At 41.1% G+C, this 18,087-nt stretch overlaps 2 protein-coding genes across 2 annotated transcripts in view; one reads left to right on the plus strand and one right to left on the minus strand.

Annotated features, from left to right (window-relative positions):
• Positions 1–10,073, plus strand: part of col2a1b (collagen, type II, alpha 1b) — a 47,192-nt gene extending 37,119 nt beyond the window's left edge. Inside the window, exons 43-54 of the mRNA XM_034082246.2 lie at positions 721–828; positions 2,808–2,915; positions 3,199–3,252; positions 4,090–4,197; positions 4,733–4,786; positions 4,930–5,037; positions 5,210–5,263; positions 5,413–5,520; positions 5,955–6,243; positions 6,485–6,672; positions 7,418–7,660; positions 7,866–10,073. Coding sequence (XP_033938137.1) covers positions 721–828; positions 2,808–2,915; positions 3,199–3,252; positions 4,090–4,197; positions 4,733–4,786; positions 4,930–5,037; positions 5,210–5,263; positions 5,413–5,520; positions 5,955–6,243; positions 6,485–6,672; positions 7,418–7,660; positions 7,866–8,012 — 1,569 coding nt within the window. The 3' untranslated portion in view covers positions 8,013–10,073. The remainder of the gene's footprint in view (positions 1–720; positions 829–2,807; positions 2,916–3,198; positions 3,253–4,089; positions 4,198–4,732; positions 4,787–4,929; positions 5,038–5,209; positions 5,264–5,412; positions 5,521–5,954; positions 6,244–6,484; positions 6,673–7,417; positions 7,661–7,865) is intronic.
• Positions 10,074–10,166: 93 nt separating this feature from the next.
• On the minus strand, positions 10,167–16,648 carry LOC117446213 (leucine-rich repeat-containing protein 3-like). The gene is made up of 2 exons (XM_034082250.2): positions 16,385–16,648; positions 10,167–12,663 (listed from the first exon to the last, which is right to left on the minus strand). Exon 2 carries the CDS (start codon positions 12,598–12,600, stop codon positions 11,746–11,748), a length of 855 nt encoding a protein of 284 aa, XP_033938141.1. The 5' UTR covers positions 12,601–12,663; positions 16,385–16,648; the 3' UTR covers positions 10,167–11,745.
• Between the last annotated feature and the right edge of the window lie 1,439 nt (positions 16,649–18,087).

The following is an 18,087-nucleotide window of genomic DNA, read 5'->3' on the forward strand; positions in this document are numbered from 1 at the left end:
CTGTTATATTATATTAAGCACATGTCAACATGAATACATGATGACTTAAACAAGTCTCTGCTGGTTGCCTGGTAACTGTCAGTTTAACTTAAAGTCTGACATGTGGCCCTGACTTAAAATCAGTTTTTCAGGGTATATAACATGATAGTTACATCTTTAAGGTTGTGGTAGTTGGATTTTGTTACCTCGTATAGAGCCAGGCTAGCTATTTCCCCCTGTTTTCAGTCATTGTGCTAAGCTAAGCTAACCAGCTGCTTACTATAGCTCTCTCATTGCGCACAGACATGACATTGCTATGAAGTGAATCAGCGTATTTTTTCAAATGTCCAACAAACAATTTCTTTGAGGTGTTTATCCGTTTGTACATTAATACATTGGCCACATCGTGTGTATGGTCTCAGATCAGCTTATTGCAGAAAAAGTGGATATGGCATTTATGTGAGTGACATGTGTCGGTACAGAAATGCCATAGAGATCATTTAATTATAATGAAAGTTTTATGTAACTGTCACAATAAAGATGACCACAGAGAATTAACACGTTTATTTTTCAACCGTAAAAACCTCTCTGTCCGTGGTATGGTTTTAGGATGTGTCTGCAATTGAAGGATTATTTGAAATATGAAAAAACGCCAATGAAACACAACAGTAATGAAATCATATCAAACGATTTGACTGCTGATCCATTTACTAACCATTAAATCTCTTTCTCTCCTCTCAGGGTCCTCATGGTCCTTCAGGTCCTCAGGGTCTGGGCGGATCACGCGGTATCGTGGGTCTGCCCGGACAGCGTGGAGAGAGAGGGTTCCCCGGCCTGCCTGGACCTTCTGTGAGTAACATACTGTTATTATTTACTATTATCAAATAATTGAATGTACAAATTAGGGCTGCAATTTAAACTTTTTTCATTATCGATTTACTTTCGTTTTTTTTGTACAATAAATTGATTACTTATTTCCTAATTTAATAGTGAGAAATGCCATTCAATTTTTTAGAACCCAATAACTATAAAACATATTTAATTCACAATATAAGAGCTTAGATAATTAATTGATTATTCAATACAATATTGAACCAAGCAACTTAATAGAGAGAATATTATAGCAATTGTTTTCATTGTAAAATAACCATTTAAGTTTTCAACAGAATTGAACTACTTCATTGTATGTATTAGCTGCCTGTCTTTGTATTGTGTGATTGGAAATTGGACACAATTAGCTTGTCTTTTGATTGGTATATTCATTACGTTTTAAAATAATCATTTTTGCCCAACACAATTATATAACATATAGTAAAATGGAGCCAGTTGAGCGGCTGGAACTCAGAAACCTTAAACTATAAGCCATGATCAGAATGAATCAGTGATATGACTATTACTGCAACGTTTCTTAGATGATGGGAAGATTACTAAACATTGGCTGCTCACTGCAGAGATGAGGTGTTCTTCTTTCACTGCTGCAAGTGACAGTCTGGTAGAGAGGCTGTTATGTATATTCATGAATCTGCCCTAAGAGCACGGTGCTTAATGTGTTGCCACTCAGCCGAGTGGAAACACAGAGAGGCTCTGGACTGTCAGGCTGCTGCGGTCTAATTGGATCACATTCACAACACGTCTCACATGAGAACAGCCAGCACTCTTCTCCTGGTGATCTGATCCATTTGATGTACAGTATGAAGTGTGACGAGAAGGCTCCCCTGCTTACACCTGTCACTGTTTGATATGTGACATGAGCTGTGTTCTGGATTTACAGCATCTCAGTGGTCATGTGCTTCATTATTCATCAGTAGACATGAAATGAACGCCAAGAAATGGTGATGCCAAAACTCACCCAGAGATGTTTCAGAAGCTTCAGTATCAAAACTGGAGTTTGAACTGCAGACATAGTTAATGTAATGTTCTGTAGTTGCTTCAACTTTGGTCACTTTGAAGAAGCAGATACTTACACCAGTATTTCAAGGATGAGGCAATATTGTGCTATGTTCTTTATCTTTAAATGCGATGGTATCAGAAGTAATAATAATAATAACTGTAAGGGAAACTTCTGCAGCAATGGAGAGTCAGGACTCAGAGAGACACGAGGAGAGTTGGAGCTTTGATGTCAAACACTGGTGTTTATTTACAAGTATCGGCCGGAGAAATTCACATCACAAGTCACACAGCCAGAGATTCTGACTGCCCTGGTGGGTTGCCATGTCAAATCTGACCAGCCTATCTCTGATAGACCTTTTAACTAGTTTACAGAGAGTTAATCCACATATTGGGCGATGGTGCGTAAACACTGGGAACACTGGAGATATCCCCGATATCTGGAAATACTCAATCACCTGTCTGTGGGGCTTAGAAAGCCAGCGTTCTCACAGTCATAAAACCCTCTATGACCGATAGTACAACTGAGAATAACATCACATGACTCCATTATCACATTCCTTACGAGAGATAACAAACTCCCGGTTGTTTGTAAACGTCAACACATAGAAAAGGTTAGACTCCTAGGAGTAAGACAAAATGAATCCCTAACAATAACTGTATTATTATAGCACTTTTTGTTTACATCAAATGAAGCTCAAAGTGGTCTACATGATGGCATTTACAACAAAGTAGTAATAATAGTAGATATAAAATAAAAAACAATGTATTTCATTCAAATAGAATAAAAGATAATAAAATAATAGGCAGATCATTCGAATGCTAGTTCCTGGTGAGAATGTGTGGGTAAATGATATGAGAAATTGTATCCCTGGGTAATTAATGGTGTCTTATTATTTAACATGTATGTAAGTGGTAATAAATCCTCTTCTCTCTCTCAGGGTGAGCCTGGAAAGCAGGGAGCTGCTGGTGGCAGCGGAGACCGCGGAGCCCCTGGACCTGTGGGACCCCCTGGCCTCACTGGACCTTCAGGAGAGCCTGGCAGAGAGGTCAGAGAGTGGGCAACACACCGCATGTGTGTGTGGCTGGATTGACAACTGCCACATTGTATTTAGTCTCTTTATATTCAATGATAGAAATTGCAGGATCTCTGAATGAAGGCCAATTCGATTAAAATGCACTGCTATTTGTAGCACGTTACATTAGCATTATGTTTACACCGTATTATCAGCGTGTTTCTTGGAGCGGCGCTCATTATGCAGCTGATCAGTATTCAATAGGACATCTGGCTGGAGGTGGAAGCTATTAACACTCAATATTGTCATGTGACAGGGCAACTCTGGATCTGATGGACCTCCTGGTAGAGACGGTGCTGCTGGAATGAAGGTGAGAAAAACACAATCACGCTACATAAGATACATTACGTCAGAAACCTCTAGTCTATGTTGTCGGATGCTGGAGGGATTATGCTTTGATTCTTCATGTGTGAAATGTGAATTGCATTAATGATGAGAATAGATTTGTTCCCTAATTGGCTGACAGCACCACCTCATTCAAATCACGTATACCTACTGGATGAATTTCCCCACTCTGCTTAAATATAAGTGACTTATTTAATGAGATGAACTGATGAGCGCTGATGTAATTGCATATCTGAAACTGCATGTCAAATATGTGAATAGGTATTGCAACATGGGTCTGGCAAATCACCAGTATTGACGAAAAACGCATCATTTAATAAATGAAATATTGAGAAATAAGTTAATAATACAATTTGATAATGTTGTGGTAATTATCCAGCACCCCCCCAATCATTTTTGATTATTTCGATTCTTACTCACATCTCATACACAAACAAGTGTGATTCATTTGCCAGAAAAACACAAAATGGATGAATTTGACTGACAGCATTATTCCATTATTTGATTTGTCCTATTAATAAACGTGATAATATTGTTATAGTGAATTATTTTGACCACAATATGTAGGGAAAATCTGATATCATGACAGCCCTATATTGCACATTTTATTCAAAATGGAAGGAGTTTGTCAATGATTTGACATTTGAGTAAGAACACATAGCAAATTGGAACTTTTCACAAAATGTTGATCTTAACCTTTCTACATCCAGCTCAGCCTTTAGCTAGGCAGCAGTGATGTTACTGTGCAGTGTGTGTGTGTAGCTCTCCTCTCATGACTGACGCTCTGCTCTCTGTGCTGCAGGGTGAACGTGGTACCACTGGTCCTGCTGGAGCTTCAGGTGCTCCGGGCGCTACTGGTGCCACTGGCCCAGTCGGCCCCACCGGCAAACAGGGAGACCGCGGAGAGTCTGTGAGTAACTCCAACACCAGGGACATTGTCATTAAATACAAAATAAACATTGATGTGAAGTTTGTTTCTTATTATTAGGTAGACAGCAGGTATTATTTATAAAAGGTTGAAATTAGCATATGGTCATAAAGGAGAGGCTAATGTAATATCCTTGTCCCAGTTACATGGCATTTATTCAGTGTGTTTACACTTTTCTACGTATAATACATTATTATGTCCTTAAACACACCTTGTTGCAAATGTATCTTAATCCTATTTCACCTTAGGGGTATGTCTGTTACAGTATAGTACTGATCAAGCAATAAAGATGGATAATGGCAACATTTCATTTCAGTATATGTTCATTAAGATACATGATTTGTTAACTGCCAGATAAAAAAAAAGAATAATTGTAACAATCCACAAACATTTAGAAAACATTATAACACCTACATTACCAGATAATAACACAGTAATGGGAGGTGTTTGTTCAAAGCAGTGCTCTTGTGATTTAAGATGGTTCTGTGACATGCCCACCTTTGGTTTCCCTTCACAGGGTGCACAAGGACCTGCTGGCTCTTCAGGACCTGCTGGAGCCAGAGGAATGCCAGTATGTGCTTTTCAGTTTTCAGTTATTGATATAATAAAATCATTTTTTTCTGAGACAGTGTTTCTGTTTCTGCACAATACATTCTAATGCAACAGAAAAAACTAAAAATGTTCCTAATTAATATGTTGTCCACTTGTTCTCAGGGACCTCAAGGACCCCGTGGTGACAAGGGTGAGTCTGGAGAGAACGGTGAGCGAGGACAGAAGGGACACAGAGGTTTCACTGGTCTGCAGGGTCTGCCCGGACCTCCGGTAAGCATTGGATTTATCTGCTTTGTGTTCAGGATATCTGCATTGTATAGCCACTTCAGCGAGATCATTCATTCTATTAATGCTGTGTGCGAATAAAAAAGGATTTTAAAAGGCTTCGATTGAACATGATGAATGTTGCAGAAACCCTGATGTTTGAATTGTATCTGTTTAGGGTCAAAATGGAGACCAGGGAGCGACTGGAGTTAACGGACCTTCTGGACAAAGAGTGAGTACTGGAGCTGTGAAAATACTTAATGTTTTTTGATTTTTCCTTTGAATGGAAAAACTAATGAGATTTGTTTCTTGACATGCAGTGTCTTTAATGCATACAATCAACTTATCTGTGTGTGTGTGTGTGTGTGTGTGTGTGTATAGGGACCACCTGGACCTGTTGGACCAAGTGGAAAGGATGGTGGAAACGGTATGCCAGGACCCATCGGACCCCCTGGACCTCGTGGTCGCGGTGGAGAGACCGGCCCCTCTGTGAGTAATCACAAGAACAGATCTTCTTCTTACAATGTATCAGGCTAAAAATACTTAGCAAGAAACTATTTTTGTGATACTGTTACCCCTACCATACCCCTACCCTACAATATTGTGAATCATGTAATCTTGCAGCGCTGACCCCATCTCATACAGTATACATGCCATGTGATGTGACCTGCTAATATACATCACTTAGTCATCTTTATAAACAGATCAAGTTGTTAATACAGTTAAAAACTTAATTAAAGGACAAATTAAAAAGGGGTTTTAAAAAGACTACTAAGATGTAGAAGGCGATCCAGTTGGCATCACTTGAGCAAACGGAACAGATTGCAGCCTTTTCTCCAAACATTGTGGTGATAGAAGAATAATCCACCATCTGTGAGCAAGACAAATAATAACCCTTTCCATCTTTGTCATTTTCCTCTCAGGGTCCCGCTGGTAACACCGGACCCCCCGGTCTTCCTGGCCCCCCCGGCCCTGGCATCGACATGTCTGCTTTCGCTGGTCTGGGCCAGACTGAAAAGTCCCCCGATCCTCTGAGGTACATGAGGGCCGACCAGGCTTCCGGAAGCCTCCGTACGCACGACGCCGAGGTCGACGCCACTCTTAAATCTCTCAACAACCAGATCGAGAACATTCGCAGCCCCGAGGGATCCAGGAAGAACCCGGCCCGCACCTGCAGAGACCTGAAGCTCTGCCACCCCGACTGGAAGAGCGGTGAGTGACAGAACCAGGGATTGGTCAAATTGGGACGAAAATGGCAGAAGTTAGGAGACATTTTAAATTGGCAACAGTTTGGAGAAGTCAAAATGTAGGATCATTATAGTTTGTGTAGTCTGGGTGTGTTTGAATTGACTGATCCAGAGTCAATACATTTGTACGATAACATTTCTACTGTTATCAGCTTTTTAGCAAAGAGTAGGTTGAATATGGAGCTGATGTTTTTTCTTTCCTGTAGGCGAGTACTGGATCGATCCCAATCAGGGATGCACCATCGACGCCATCAAGGTGTTCTGCAACATGGAGACAGGAGAGTCCTGCGTCAAGTCCAAGCCCGACAGCATCCCACGCAAGAACTGGTGGTCCAGCAAGAGCAAGGACCGCAAACACGTCTGGTTCGGAGAGACCATGAATGGAGGATTCCACGTAAGTGCCACAAAGTTTTACATCTTCCTGCACATCAGCTGATCTCCAACTTCTCCCCCATTAGTACACAGTGTTCACAGACTGACTATTGAGGTCAGCTTTCGATTAGAATTAAGGCTCAAGTCTTTTGAATGAAAAGAAATCTGAGAAAGATGGATATTCATTTTCCGCCTAACGAGAGCTGGGATGAGTTTATACCCTGTAGATGTATAGATAATGGGCACAGATAACAGTTTCCTTAAACACTAAAACATGGTTATTCTTACGTGTTCAAGTAATACAAATATCACGCAACTGTGATGGAAACTTGTGAAGCAGTGGAGACAGGACTCGGAGAGACACTCGGAGAACACTGATGGTTTATTTGGAGCTTCGGCCGGAGAATTCACAAGACATGTGCTGTGCCACGAGTTGACACAACGGATGCCAAACCAATTCTGAAGATCTCTACCCCAGACCCATGTATTTAGCTGGTTCTGAGAGAATCATCAACATGCTGCATACCAAGATAAAGCGCTATAACACCTCTATCAGCTGACGCCAACAAGCAGGAACAGGGAGACAAAACACTGAGAGCAGAGCAGCCACGGCTACAGGTGCCTGAGCTCAGTGAGGTCATTACAAACTGATAAACTGGGTCAAAGTTATGGGCCTAGGAAAATATTTCCCCCACAGCAACAGCCATAGTAACAGAGATATTAGCTGTGATTCTGACCTTCTCTTCCTTACCTGTGGCCCACTGCAGTTCAGCTACGGCGATGACAGCCTTGCAGTCAACACTGCTGCCATTCAGATGACCTTCCTGAGACTGCTGTCCACCGAGGCGTCTCAGAGCCTCACCTACCACTGTAAGAACAGCGTGGCCTACATGGACGCCTCCACGGGCAACCTGAAGAAGGCTTTGCTGCTGCAGGGCTCCAACGACGTGGAGATCAGAGCCGAGGGCAACAGCCGCTTCACTTACAGCGTGATGGAGGACGGCTGCACGGTAAGATGGGACACATTCGACATGCACGCACAGGACACACAGTATTTCATGTAAAAATGATGTGCATGTACTGAATCAAAAAAAAGTATACGAATCGCTTTCCCTTCATGACAGATGGTAGGAATTGTCTCTCTTTCTCTCTGGTGTTCACTTGTGAGAATCTCATTTCAATCTAACAGCCGCTGTGATTATTCTCTCCATACAGAAACACACAGGACAGTGGGGCAAGACAGTGATCGAGTACAGATCGCAGAAGACCTCTCGTCTGCCCATTGTAGACATTGCCCCCATGGATATTGGAGGATCAGACCAGGAGTTTGGAGTGGAAGTCGGTGCAGTCTGCTTCTTGTAAAGAACGAAGGAGCGATATGAAGAGAAAGAAGAAGTGGAAATTTGAACGGAATTAAAAAAGAAAGAGGAGCACACTTCAGAAAGGAGAGAAAAAGAAAAATCAAGACACTTTTTTTAAAATGGGACTTTTTTTCTAAGTAAAAAGTGCTTTTTTCCAAGTCGAACTCTCCGCAGAATATCTGCACTGAATGGCACTAGCAACTGTCATCTGTGATTCATCGCCCCCCCTCCTATGGACACTTTCAAAAAGCCCCCATTGCACCCTGGGTGAACAGCTGCCCCCCCACCACCACACCACCAACCCCACCCCATGAACAAGAAAGAGGAAGTATGAGGAGAGAACCAGGGAACTAGAGAGAGACAAAATGTGTTGGTGTTATTTATTTATTGTTTAGGTTTGTGTCCCAGGTGTGGTAGGACTGAGGTTGTTGCTAAGTAATAAAAGCCCACCATTCAAAAAGAAAAACATATCCACCAACCTCTCCTACTTCCTCTCCTCTTTTCGAACCACCCCATCGCTCCTGTACCATATCCACTAAAGCATACATATCTCTTTGAAACCAAAAATGTAGCTACATAGAAAGTGCAGGTGTTCCTATTTCTACCACCAGTGTGTATCAGAAAGTTACTGTGTATTATAATAAAAGTCAATGGTGCTATTGTTGTAAAACAGTCTGTATTTTTTTAAACAACCATATGTAGCGACTTGTATATATGTATATATATGTATATGTGAGTATACATATATATACAGTTCCTCAGAGAGATCATTGGTGATGAATGTCCCTGTATCACCCCTAAACAAAGGTGATGACCTTTTACTATCAAGGCCAATTGGAGTTAAAAACTGAATTAAATGTACTTTTTTAGTTTTGTTTTAATATTTTAAAGCTACCTCACACTAAAAAAACTAATCATATTGAGGCCTTCTCCCCTTAAGCTTCGTATTCACACCCCTGTATTATCATTAATATGACTAATAGAAGCTTGGTCATGAAAGCCCAGTCTGCTGCCCCTACCCCCCTAATTTGTTGTGACCCTTGACCCCACCCCGCTCTACTTCCTCCCATCAGCCCCTCACACAGCGTGCCCTCTGCCTCGGCCTGCACACACACACACACACACACACAGCTGAAGAGATTCTTAGTGTGTTTGACTTTGTTGCTCCGATCTACAGCCAGCGCTGAGGGCTCGCTTGTGTGAGGTTGTGTATATTTTTTATTATTAATAATAATAGCATTATTATTATATTATTATTATTATGATCATGACTTGTTTTTGTTACTTTTTAATTAATGTAAATTGGAAATAAAAGACAAAACCAAGTAACAGGCTGAAGTTGATTTGTATTTATATCATGTTATGGTCGGTGCGTTTTGACTCTTTCCAAAGAAAATCCCTTAAACATCTCAAAGCGACCTGCTGCCACTGGGCGCGGTGGTGGTGCCCTGATACATCTCCCACCTCAGATCTCAAGGAAAGGAGTGAAAGCGGTGATTTTGTTGACTGATTTGTGAAAAAGGTGGAAGTGGTGAAAGTTCATATCATGTCTCAATGTAAAATAGTCTCTCAATGACTTTTCACACCTGGTAGAGTAGAAATAGGAAACACTGCAACCCATGATCAGCTCATTCTGTGAATTGATCATGTCTTTCTGTACTTTTCTTCATCCTCTTGCCTTTTTTTCATCCTAAATAAAAGGTAGAAGCATTCCTATGAACAATGTAGAGCAACGTTTCTTTTATTGTTTGTATATCTTTTGTTGTTTTCCCCTAAAATCGCTTTTTGATAGACGATTTATTATGCAATGTAATGGTTGTCAATCTCTAACTCTACGAGATCAAAACAAACAGGAGTGAACATTCACTGGGACAGAAAAACATCGGCAATAAATAAAAAATACAATACAGAAAAAAAATGCGCGTTGACATGCTTGGTTCTTGAGTTTGGGGTTATCAGTATCATTGTACTATTTATGAGCTTAAAAAAATAAGTAATGCATTTGGGCAAAGTGACATCTGACATATGAACATTAGATGTAGCATTTGTGACAGGCACTCGGGAGATATTCTGAGTGCGTAAAGTTACATTAACTGTGCTTCAGAAGTTTATCCACTGAACAAATCAGTGTTAATCAAGTTAAACTGATACTAGATCTAATTCACAGTATGTTTAATCAACAACATTAACTTCTTCCAGTATTCTCTGTTAGTTACAAAGCACACACACACACACCACATTTAGCACGTTACAGTACACAGGAAGTTGTCTTATACTAAGGTTTAGCCTCAGCTCCTATCCCAATGGCTAGATAATATGGGGCACAGTTATCTTTATTACATCTATAAACACTTAAAAGGTTGTAACTACACTTTAATCCGTGAATGATTAAAGACACATAATTGTTAATTATGTGATGCTTTACTTAGGCACGTATCCCTTGTTTTAATATAACTTAAAAAATAGCAAATCAAGTATAGAAAAACCTTTACTTAGCCATAGATTTGAAACATTTCAGAAAAAATGTGTACAAAGTGTGTGGGTTAGAAATACCTTTTTTCTGCTTTAATATCCTGCCAATGATTTTGCAGCCCCTCAGAATTGACCCTTCTTTTGGGGGCTCTTTTGGTCCAGACTAAGAGTCATTTGACTCTATTTGTGTTGAAAAAGACCGCTTATCATATATTTACAAAACAACACTTACACATCAGGAATTGCATACATTTTAATATTGCAGGTGTTAAATGTACTAACTGAGAAGGCTATTCCATTTATTATTAAAGGGTTTTGTTTTTCTGTGGCTTGAAAAATAATCAATTATGATGAAGCCTTTGTGGAAAATGGGAGCCTGAACGATTTGTAAACAACAATCAGTGGAGAGAAGGACTGAAAAGCAGTACTCAAGAGATTAATTAAAGAAAAACTAAGGGCTTCTCGCAGGACAAACTGCCTCACTAATCTAATTTATGACAATCTATTTCTAAATCGGGCTGAAATGTCTTTGTACAGATCAGTGGCAAGCTGTGTTAGCTGGCCAGATATTTTAGAGCCGATGGCTGCAGCTCGGAGAGACAAAACAGTGCACCCTCAGCTCTAATGGCTTACTGAGAGAACATTTAGATCAGCAGTTATCCACTGGCACAGAAACCACTGGCTTCATCGTGACATCTATTGGGAAAGGCTTAAATAGCATCCTCGCAAAAATAACTTTTTTTAAACGAAAACGCACAAATGAAACAGGCAATTAGATGAGGACACACATTTAAGTTTGCACGCCTCTCCTTTTCCACCTGATAAACACACTCCTGCTGATTAGTGGCTTTTAAGTGTTCAGTAAGGGTCAGTTGGTCAAAGACTGCTAATTACAGCCCAATGAAAGATAAAAGACCACATGCCATGTTGGCAGAAGAAAGGAGATGGAAAGAAGGAGTACAGAGGGAGAGAAGAAGTTCAACGAATCTTCTTTTTTTCTAGTCTTTTTTCATCCTTTCAACTTTTGCTACTTATTTCTCTCAGTGCCCATGCTAGTCAAAAGTGCAAATATTTTCATTTCATTGATACAAATGCAACATGTAAAGAAATATCCAGAAGCATATAGTAGGAGGGCTCAGTTGGTTGTAACACATATAAAGAAATATTACAATCGCACACAGCATTTTGAAGCTTATCCGTTGCTCTCCATAAGAATGCCATGTTCATATTATTCCATTTAAATCACGGTAGTGAGCATGAGTTCAGAAACCAGTGCTAAGAGTGTCTGTCTCTGTGGGGGTCTTGCGTGGGCTGGGCAAACTCTTCAGGTACTCTAAATGCCTACGGGCTTCAGCTTGGTTCTGCCTCACATAGTACACTACATACACGATGACCATGAAGAACCAAACGAACATTGTCACCAGCATGGCTACATCAGTGGTTTTCCTCTGCAGACTGCAGAAATTCACCCCAGAATCCAACAGTTTGACCAGGGATTGACCTGCATGCTCGCCCTGGGACCCCGGGTCCTCCCACCTGCTTCCCTCACCCATCCCCCGCACAGAGCTCTCACACATGATCCCGTTGACCGTCTCTGGCTCCAGGTTCAGGGTCTCCATCAGCTCCTGGAGGGTGCAGTCACAGTGCCAGGGGTTGTGGAAGAGGCGCGTCTTTGCCCGGGTGGAGCCAAACTCCTCCCTGCTGGCCTGCCTCAGCTGGTTGTGAGAGAGGTCCAGCAGGCGCAGCTCGGGGCCCAGGTGCCGCAGGGCCCCTGAGGCCAGCGAGTCGATTCGGTTGTGGGACAGGTACAGGTCCCGCAGGTGGAGCAGGTCCCTGAAGGCGGTCTCTGGGATGCTCCGGATGTAGTTGCGTTCCAGGTGGAGGGAGACAGTTTCCAGTGGGATGCCCTCTGGGATGTCCCGCAGCCCGGCGTCTGAACACTGCACCGTGGCCGTGTCCCAGGCGCACTGGCAGCTGGCCGGACACTGGGGGGACACTTGGCCCCAGAGAGCTGAGAACAGGAGAGAGACGCACAGCCACGGATGAAGAACCACTCCTCTACCTCGTCTTCCTCCACTGATGCTGGTGCATCTCTCCTCACCCCAGCCTGTGCACATCGCCTCACCATAGCCCTCCGACACACTCCAGGTCCTGGTCACACACAGGCGCGCCAGGAGGATCTGACAGGTTGAGAGAGAAAAAAAGGGTCATTTTGGAAAAGAGGACTCTCTCTCTCTCCCTCTGTGTGTCTCTTTACTAACACATACACTGTAAAATATTACCATGATTTCACAATATTTAGCTGTAATATTTTACAATAAATTACTGTTTTACCACTTTACAGTCTTTACCTGTAATGTTCACAATATAACACTGTAATTTAGAATTTCACAGTGAAATCAATACAGGCACAGTTAATTACTGTGAATGTACAGGATACATGATTACCAGGATTTCACAACATGTTACTACACGTTATACAGGAGCTTCAAGTCACGGACAAACAGACTCAAAAACAGTTTCTACCCCTGGGCCGTCAGGCTGCTCAACCACCACACCTCACACATACACACACTTTTAATGCACTTTATATACTATTTTTTTTATGTCAATATTTTTAACTATTTATTCCCCCGTATGATTGTATGTCCTATTGCTGTGTTTTTTGGTGTTATGTATTTGTTTGTATATTTTTTGCACACCGGGACAGAGTTGCACTCTGTATCTCATTATACCTTGTGTATAGTGACAATAAAAGGCTTTAACTTAACTTTAACTTACTGTATTATTTCATCGTAAAATACTGTATTAAGACCATCCTCTGTGATAACACAACAAATTAAGTGATTTTCTTGCTTTTATCGCTCTTGCTTGGCTTTAAATACAAATGTCTTTCTTTGGTGCAGGTTTTACTTAAATTGAAAGGGGCACCGCTGCATGTGCCTTCAAATAAATGAGGCAACATATACATCTATGTAAAATTGAAATTGTTGTCTTGGCTTATTGTTTTCAGGTGCATCCTGGACATTAATCCTGAGACGGGCTAGAAAGCCACAAAGAGGCATGGCAATTTAAACCTCCATGTCTGCACATTCTTCAGAAAAATTGTTGACTTTGAGTGGATGTCTGTGTAGACATGTGTTAACTTGTTTTCTGTCTCCCTGGCTCTGCCTCTGCCCAGGTGCACCTGGTCTGCTCCTGGCTCCGCCTCTGCCCAGATGCACCTGGTCTGCTCCTGGCTCCGCCTCTGCCCAGGTGTTCCAAATTCCACTCAGCCGTGTGTATATATAAAGAGAAGCTGGAAGAGAAGGATGTCTCACCTATCCTAATGCCGGAGACACTGTCCTTAGAATACCTCTTTGCCATATTTTTGCAGATGTGTTTATGTTTAGCCTGGAGGACCTGGTAGTCCAGTTTTTGCGGCTTTATTTTGTTTCCCATAGGGTTTATATTTGATTTTTGGTTAGGCGGGGGAGTTCTGGGTCCTACGGCCCGTGGTGTGGCTGGCTCGGGTTCCCTCCTTCTGTTTGTTCCTTTTGGCCAGTCCTCCAGACCTCTTTTTGTTTCCCATTTCGCTTGTGTGAGCAAACGGCTGATTATGAATAAATGCTCGTTACCAAGTACCGGTTATTGTGTGTATTCTTTCATGTTGCGGGTCTCAGCACAAGCCACTACCGCGGATTAGAGGTTGGGGCCGTAACAACATTTCCAAAACACTGTAAAATGTACTTTGCACTTCAATGGAGTAATAAAAAGTTAAAATGGGCATTTTCTTTGTTGATTGAGCTGATTGAATTATGGTACAATCCCAGTCAAATTTACAATATATTATCGTATTATTTAGATTTGTATATTTACAGTAAATTACTGGCTACTCCTGCAGTACTTTCACAGTACACATTGTAAATTCACAGTAAATTACTGGCTACTCCTGCAGTACTTTCACAGTACACATTGTACATTCACAGTAAATTACTGGCTACTCCTGCAGTACTTTCACAATAGAAATGTAAAAGTACAGGCCCTTGTTGTAATTAATGTACAACAAAATTATGTAATTCCCCAGTAACATACTGTAATATCACAGTAATTGAAGCTGTGAAGTTACAGTATACAGTTGTACCTTTACAACAATGCATTGTAATATCATGGATGTGAAATTACAATACATTGCTGTGAAGACATTCACAGTAAATTGCTGTGAACCTTACTGTGAAAGTCATGCAACAAGTTGCCAGGTAATTATTGTGAATTCACGGTGGATATTTGTACAGTGTACAATCAGTATGAACACTGCCAGTGGTCATTATGGTGTTGAGAAAAAAGGTCAATGGGTAAAGAGATAGACAGCAAAAATAGCTGAGCTGGTTTATCTGATAAATTCCCTCCTGCGTGGAGGGACCGGAAAGATACCAACACATGTAAGAAGACAGGCATGTATTTGCATAAAAAACGTGTTATTCACAGCAGTGATGATAAGTTAAGCACTTGTATTTCTACATTAAAGGGACATAAATCAACACAAAAGATTATCTGAAGTCCTTTTTCATGCTGCCTTTTGTGTGTCTCCAATTACAAACCAAAAGAAAAGCCTCACATTACACTCATCAATACACACTCATCTTGTTTATTCCTCAATTTATTTTCCCATGGTGCCATAGCCCTGTAATCATTTCCCATGAATGGGGGGATAGAGTGCATTATAGAGATGGAGGAGAGAACGGAGGTGGGATCGATAGTCCAAGATGCCTGCTACACTATTAACAGCAACACATCAGTCCTGCCTGTGTCCCACAGATTCAATAAATGACAAATCTGCATGGAAAGAAATACAGCAGTGGTCTGGTGAGCATCTGGTCAGTTATCAAAGTTTCAACAACCAAGAAAAAACGGTCTGGCAAGACTCAGTTGGAAAAACCACTGGAGAATAGGCTGCATAGGTCTTCATGTGAGATGTGTGTTTGGCTTTTTTATTTGTATCTATAGCCTATGGGTCTGAGTAATCCAGAAATGGTGTCATTTTATTCTAGTCCAGACAAGCACAGCTGTTTAATTGTTCTTGTTCCAAGACAAAAATGACACACTCCTTGAATTTGATTATGAGACCATCCTCTCAAATGTCAAGCACTTACTTCTGCCTCCTTGTTTTTACAATGGTTAACCTTCATGTCTCTATTCTCCTGAATAGAGCATAGTGGCCCATAGATTTGGTTGATATAGTGTGTGACTGATAGCGGCGTGATTAGTGTTTGTTAATAGCAGAGGTGAATATTTAGTTCAGCAGCTACGTGATTAACATGCTGAATCTATGCATGCAAATCCCTAATTACAAAAAATAATCATCGCAGCATAATTCTGAATGTGAATGAGAAAGGCTGAAAGACAAAGATTGGAGAGGGACTCCCAAAGCAAATTCAGAAGGCACGTGCTGTTGATTGTACAATCCAGTTATTACGATATAGCCCTTTTGGCTATTCAATGTAAAGGACATCATTCAGATTAGAAGAAAACTGAGACTTAAATACAAGATTAAATTAAAAGACTAGTATAAAGTCTGATTTCCGGTGAGAAATATCATTGAGGCTATAGCCTATTAAATCATTATGGGTAAATAGGTCACCTGGTAAATGGAAAGCTAATGTAACCCTTATAACACATTGTTAAATGTACATGCAAGAAAAAGTGCATCGATCATTTGCAACTTTTTAATCATACAAAATAAGTAACGGGTGTAAAGAAAGCCTTCTTTCTGTTTCCCTCATCTGGTTGCTTTTTGACAGTTTTTGCAAATTAAAAAGCGAAATAAACGACTAGCCTACAAGCGAATGCAGCACAATGTCACAATATTAGGGATAGTTACTGATTGTATGCCGACATAGATATTTAAAAAAGAAAACTTACCGGTAAAATAGTTCCTTGTGTAACTTTAGATCCATACAACGTTTTTTTTAGACTCCGTTTATAGTTTTTTCAGATTCTCCCGACCTCAGAATGCTCATAATCTTCTCATCAATTGTAGTTTAATGTTGGGGGGAAAACTACGCGGGCAGGAGGAGTAGTGGATCCGCGGTGTGTCGCCTGCAGACGGCTTCATCTCTGCCTGTCGTAACGGTCTCACTGGGTAGTTATAGCAACAAAGATGTGGGGCATCCTCCTTCTCTCTCTTTCCGTGTGTGTGTGTGTGTGTGTGTGTGTGTGTGTGTGTGTGTGTGTGTGTGTGTGTGTGTGTGTGTGTGTGTGTGTGTGTGTGTGTGTGTGTGTGCGTGCGTGCGTGCGTGCGTGCGTGCGTGCGTGCTACAGACTTGAGTCAAACATGTGAGGCGTGTAAGTCCTTATTACGACATCAGGATCTCGGATTTCTAAGATCATGATTGGTTATAAATCTCCACATGAGATATTAATTGACCTACAGGTGTTATTAGATTCTGACAATCTTCCTGCAATGTGATTGGATCCCAGGCAGGTAGTGAATATACAGACACTTACACTGTACAGTATCCTCAGTTGTTTTTAACCTGAAGTAAGAAAGGTAAAGATGCAATAGTAGGTGTGACTGTTTAGGAAAATATTATATTTCATTTGCAGTCTCACAGTAAAACAACTGAAAACAAGATTTAAGGTAAGGTGCTCTTTCTTCAATTCCTGATGTTATTTGTCCAGGATTAGTAATAGAGGTCATATAGAAATAGACAGCTATTTTATCACTGTGCAAAGACTGCTCATTACAGTGATGCACTGAATGTCACATGAAAAATGAAGTGTGGCATGAAGACGTAGGTAACGCCACATGCATATAAAAAAAACACATGAAAGGTTGGGAAACTTGACAGCCACAAACGCTTACAGGGCTCATCATTTACATATAAATAACAAGAATGTGCCTACAGACACACACAGAAGTGACACATATTGTAGTAAGAGAAAATGTTATGGTTTACTCATAGGACGAATGCCCTGCTGTCCCTTTTCTACTATAGGCCGAGAGATATCTGTGGATCTATACAAGAGCCCTCTGCCTCCACAACATGTCCTACTCCTTTCAAACCTGCTCAAAACAAGGACATTTCCCCTCCGGACAAATACAATAAGCACTGCTGCAAGTATAATTAGTAAATGTTTTGCTCTTGATGGGTGATTGTCTCCTAGGTTGCCAGAAACATCACAAGATGAGTTTTGTGGTTACTCAGATACAAAACAAAGGGGAGTGTAATGAGAAAGCACATGATGACAGAGAGAACCACTCAACAACAAACATCTGTTTTCAAGTCTCTAAGCTCAGAATGCATGGCATGATGAAAGCTAAAAACAAACAGAAATGTGTCCAATATGTATTAAGGCTGTTGGTTATCTGTTTTGGGTGTTCTGGGAGGAAGCAGCTCTAAAAGATGGACAGGCCCAGGAGCAGTTTTCTGATTGATATGTTGACAATGTGAACTCTACTGGAAAACTTGACTTCAGTGAAGTGAAGCAGTTTGGCATCATCTGTTTGGTTTGGCCGCAGTCCTCCGAGGGGAAAACTGAATCACCCTAACACAAATGTGTAAACAGATCGAGGCCGTGGAAAATATCTGACAGCTCGTGGGAGAAATCCGCTCTTCCAAGAC

This window comes from Pseudochaenichthys georgianus, chromosome 5 (assembly GCF_902827115.2).
Source record: "Pseudochaenichthys georgianus chromosome 5, fPseGeo1.2, whole genome shotgun sequence".
NCBI classification, from domain to species: domain Eukaryota; kingdom Metazoa; phylum Chordata; class Actinopteri; order Perciformes; family Channichthyidae; genus Pseudochaenichthys; species Pseudochaenichthys georgianus.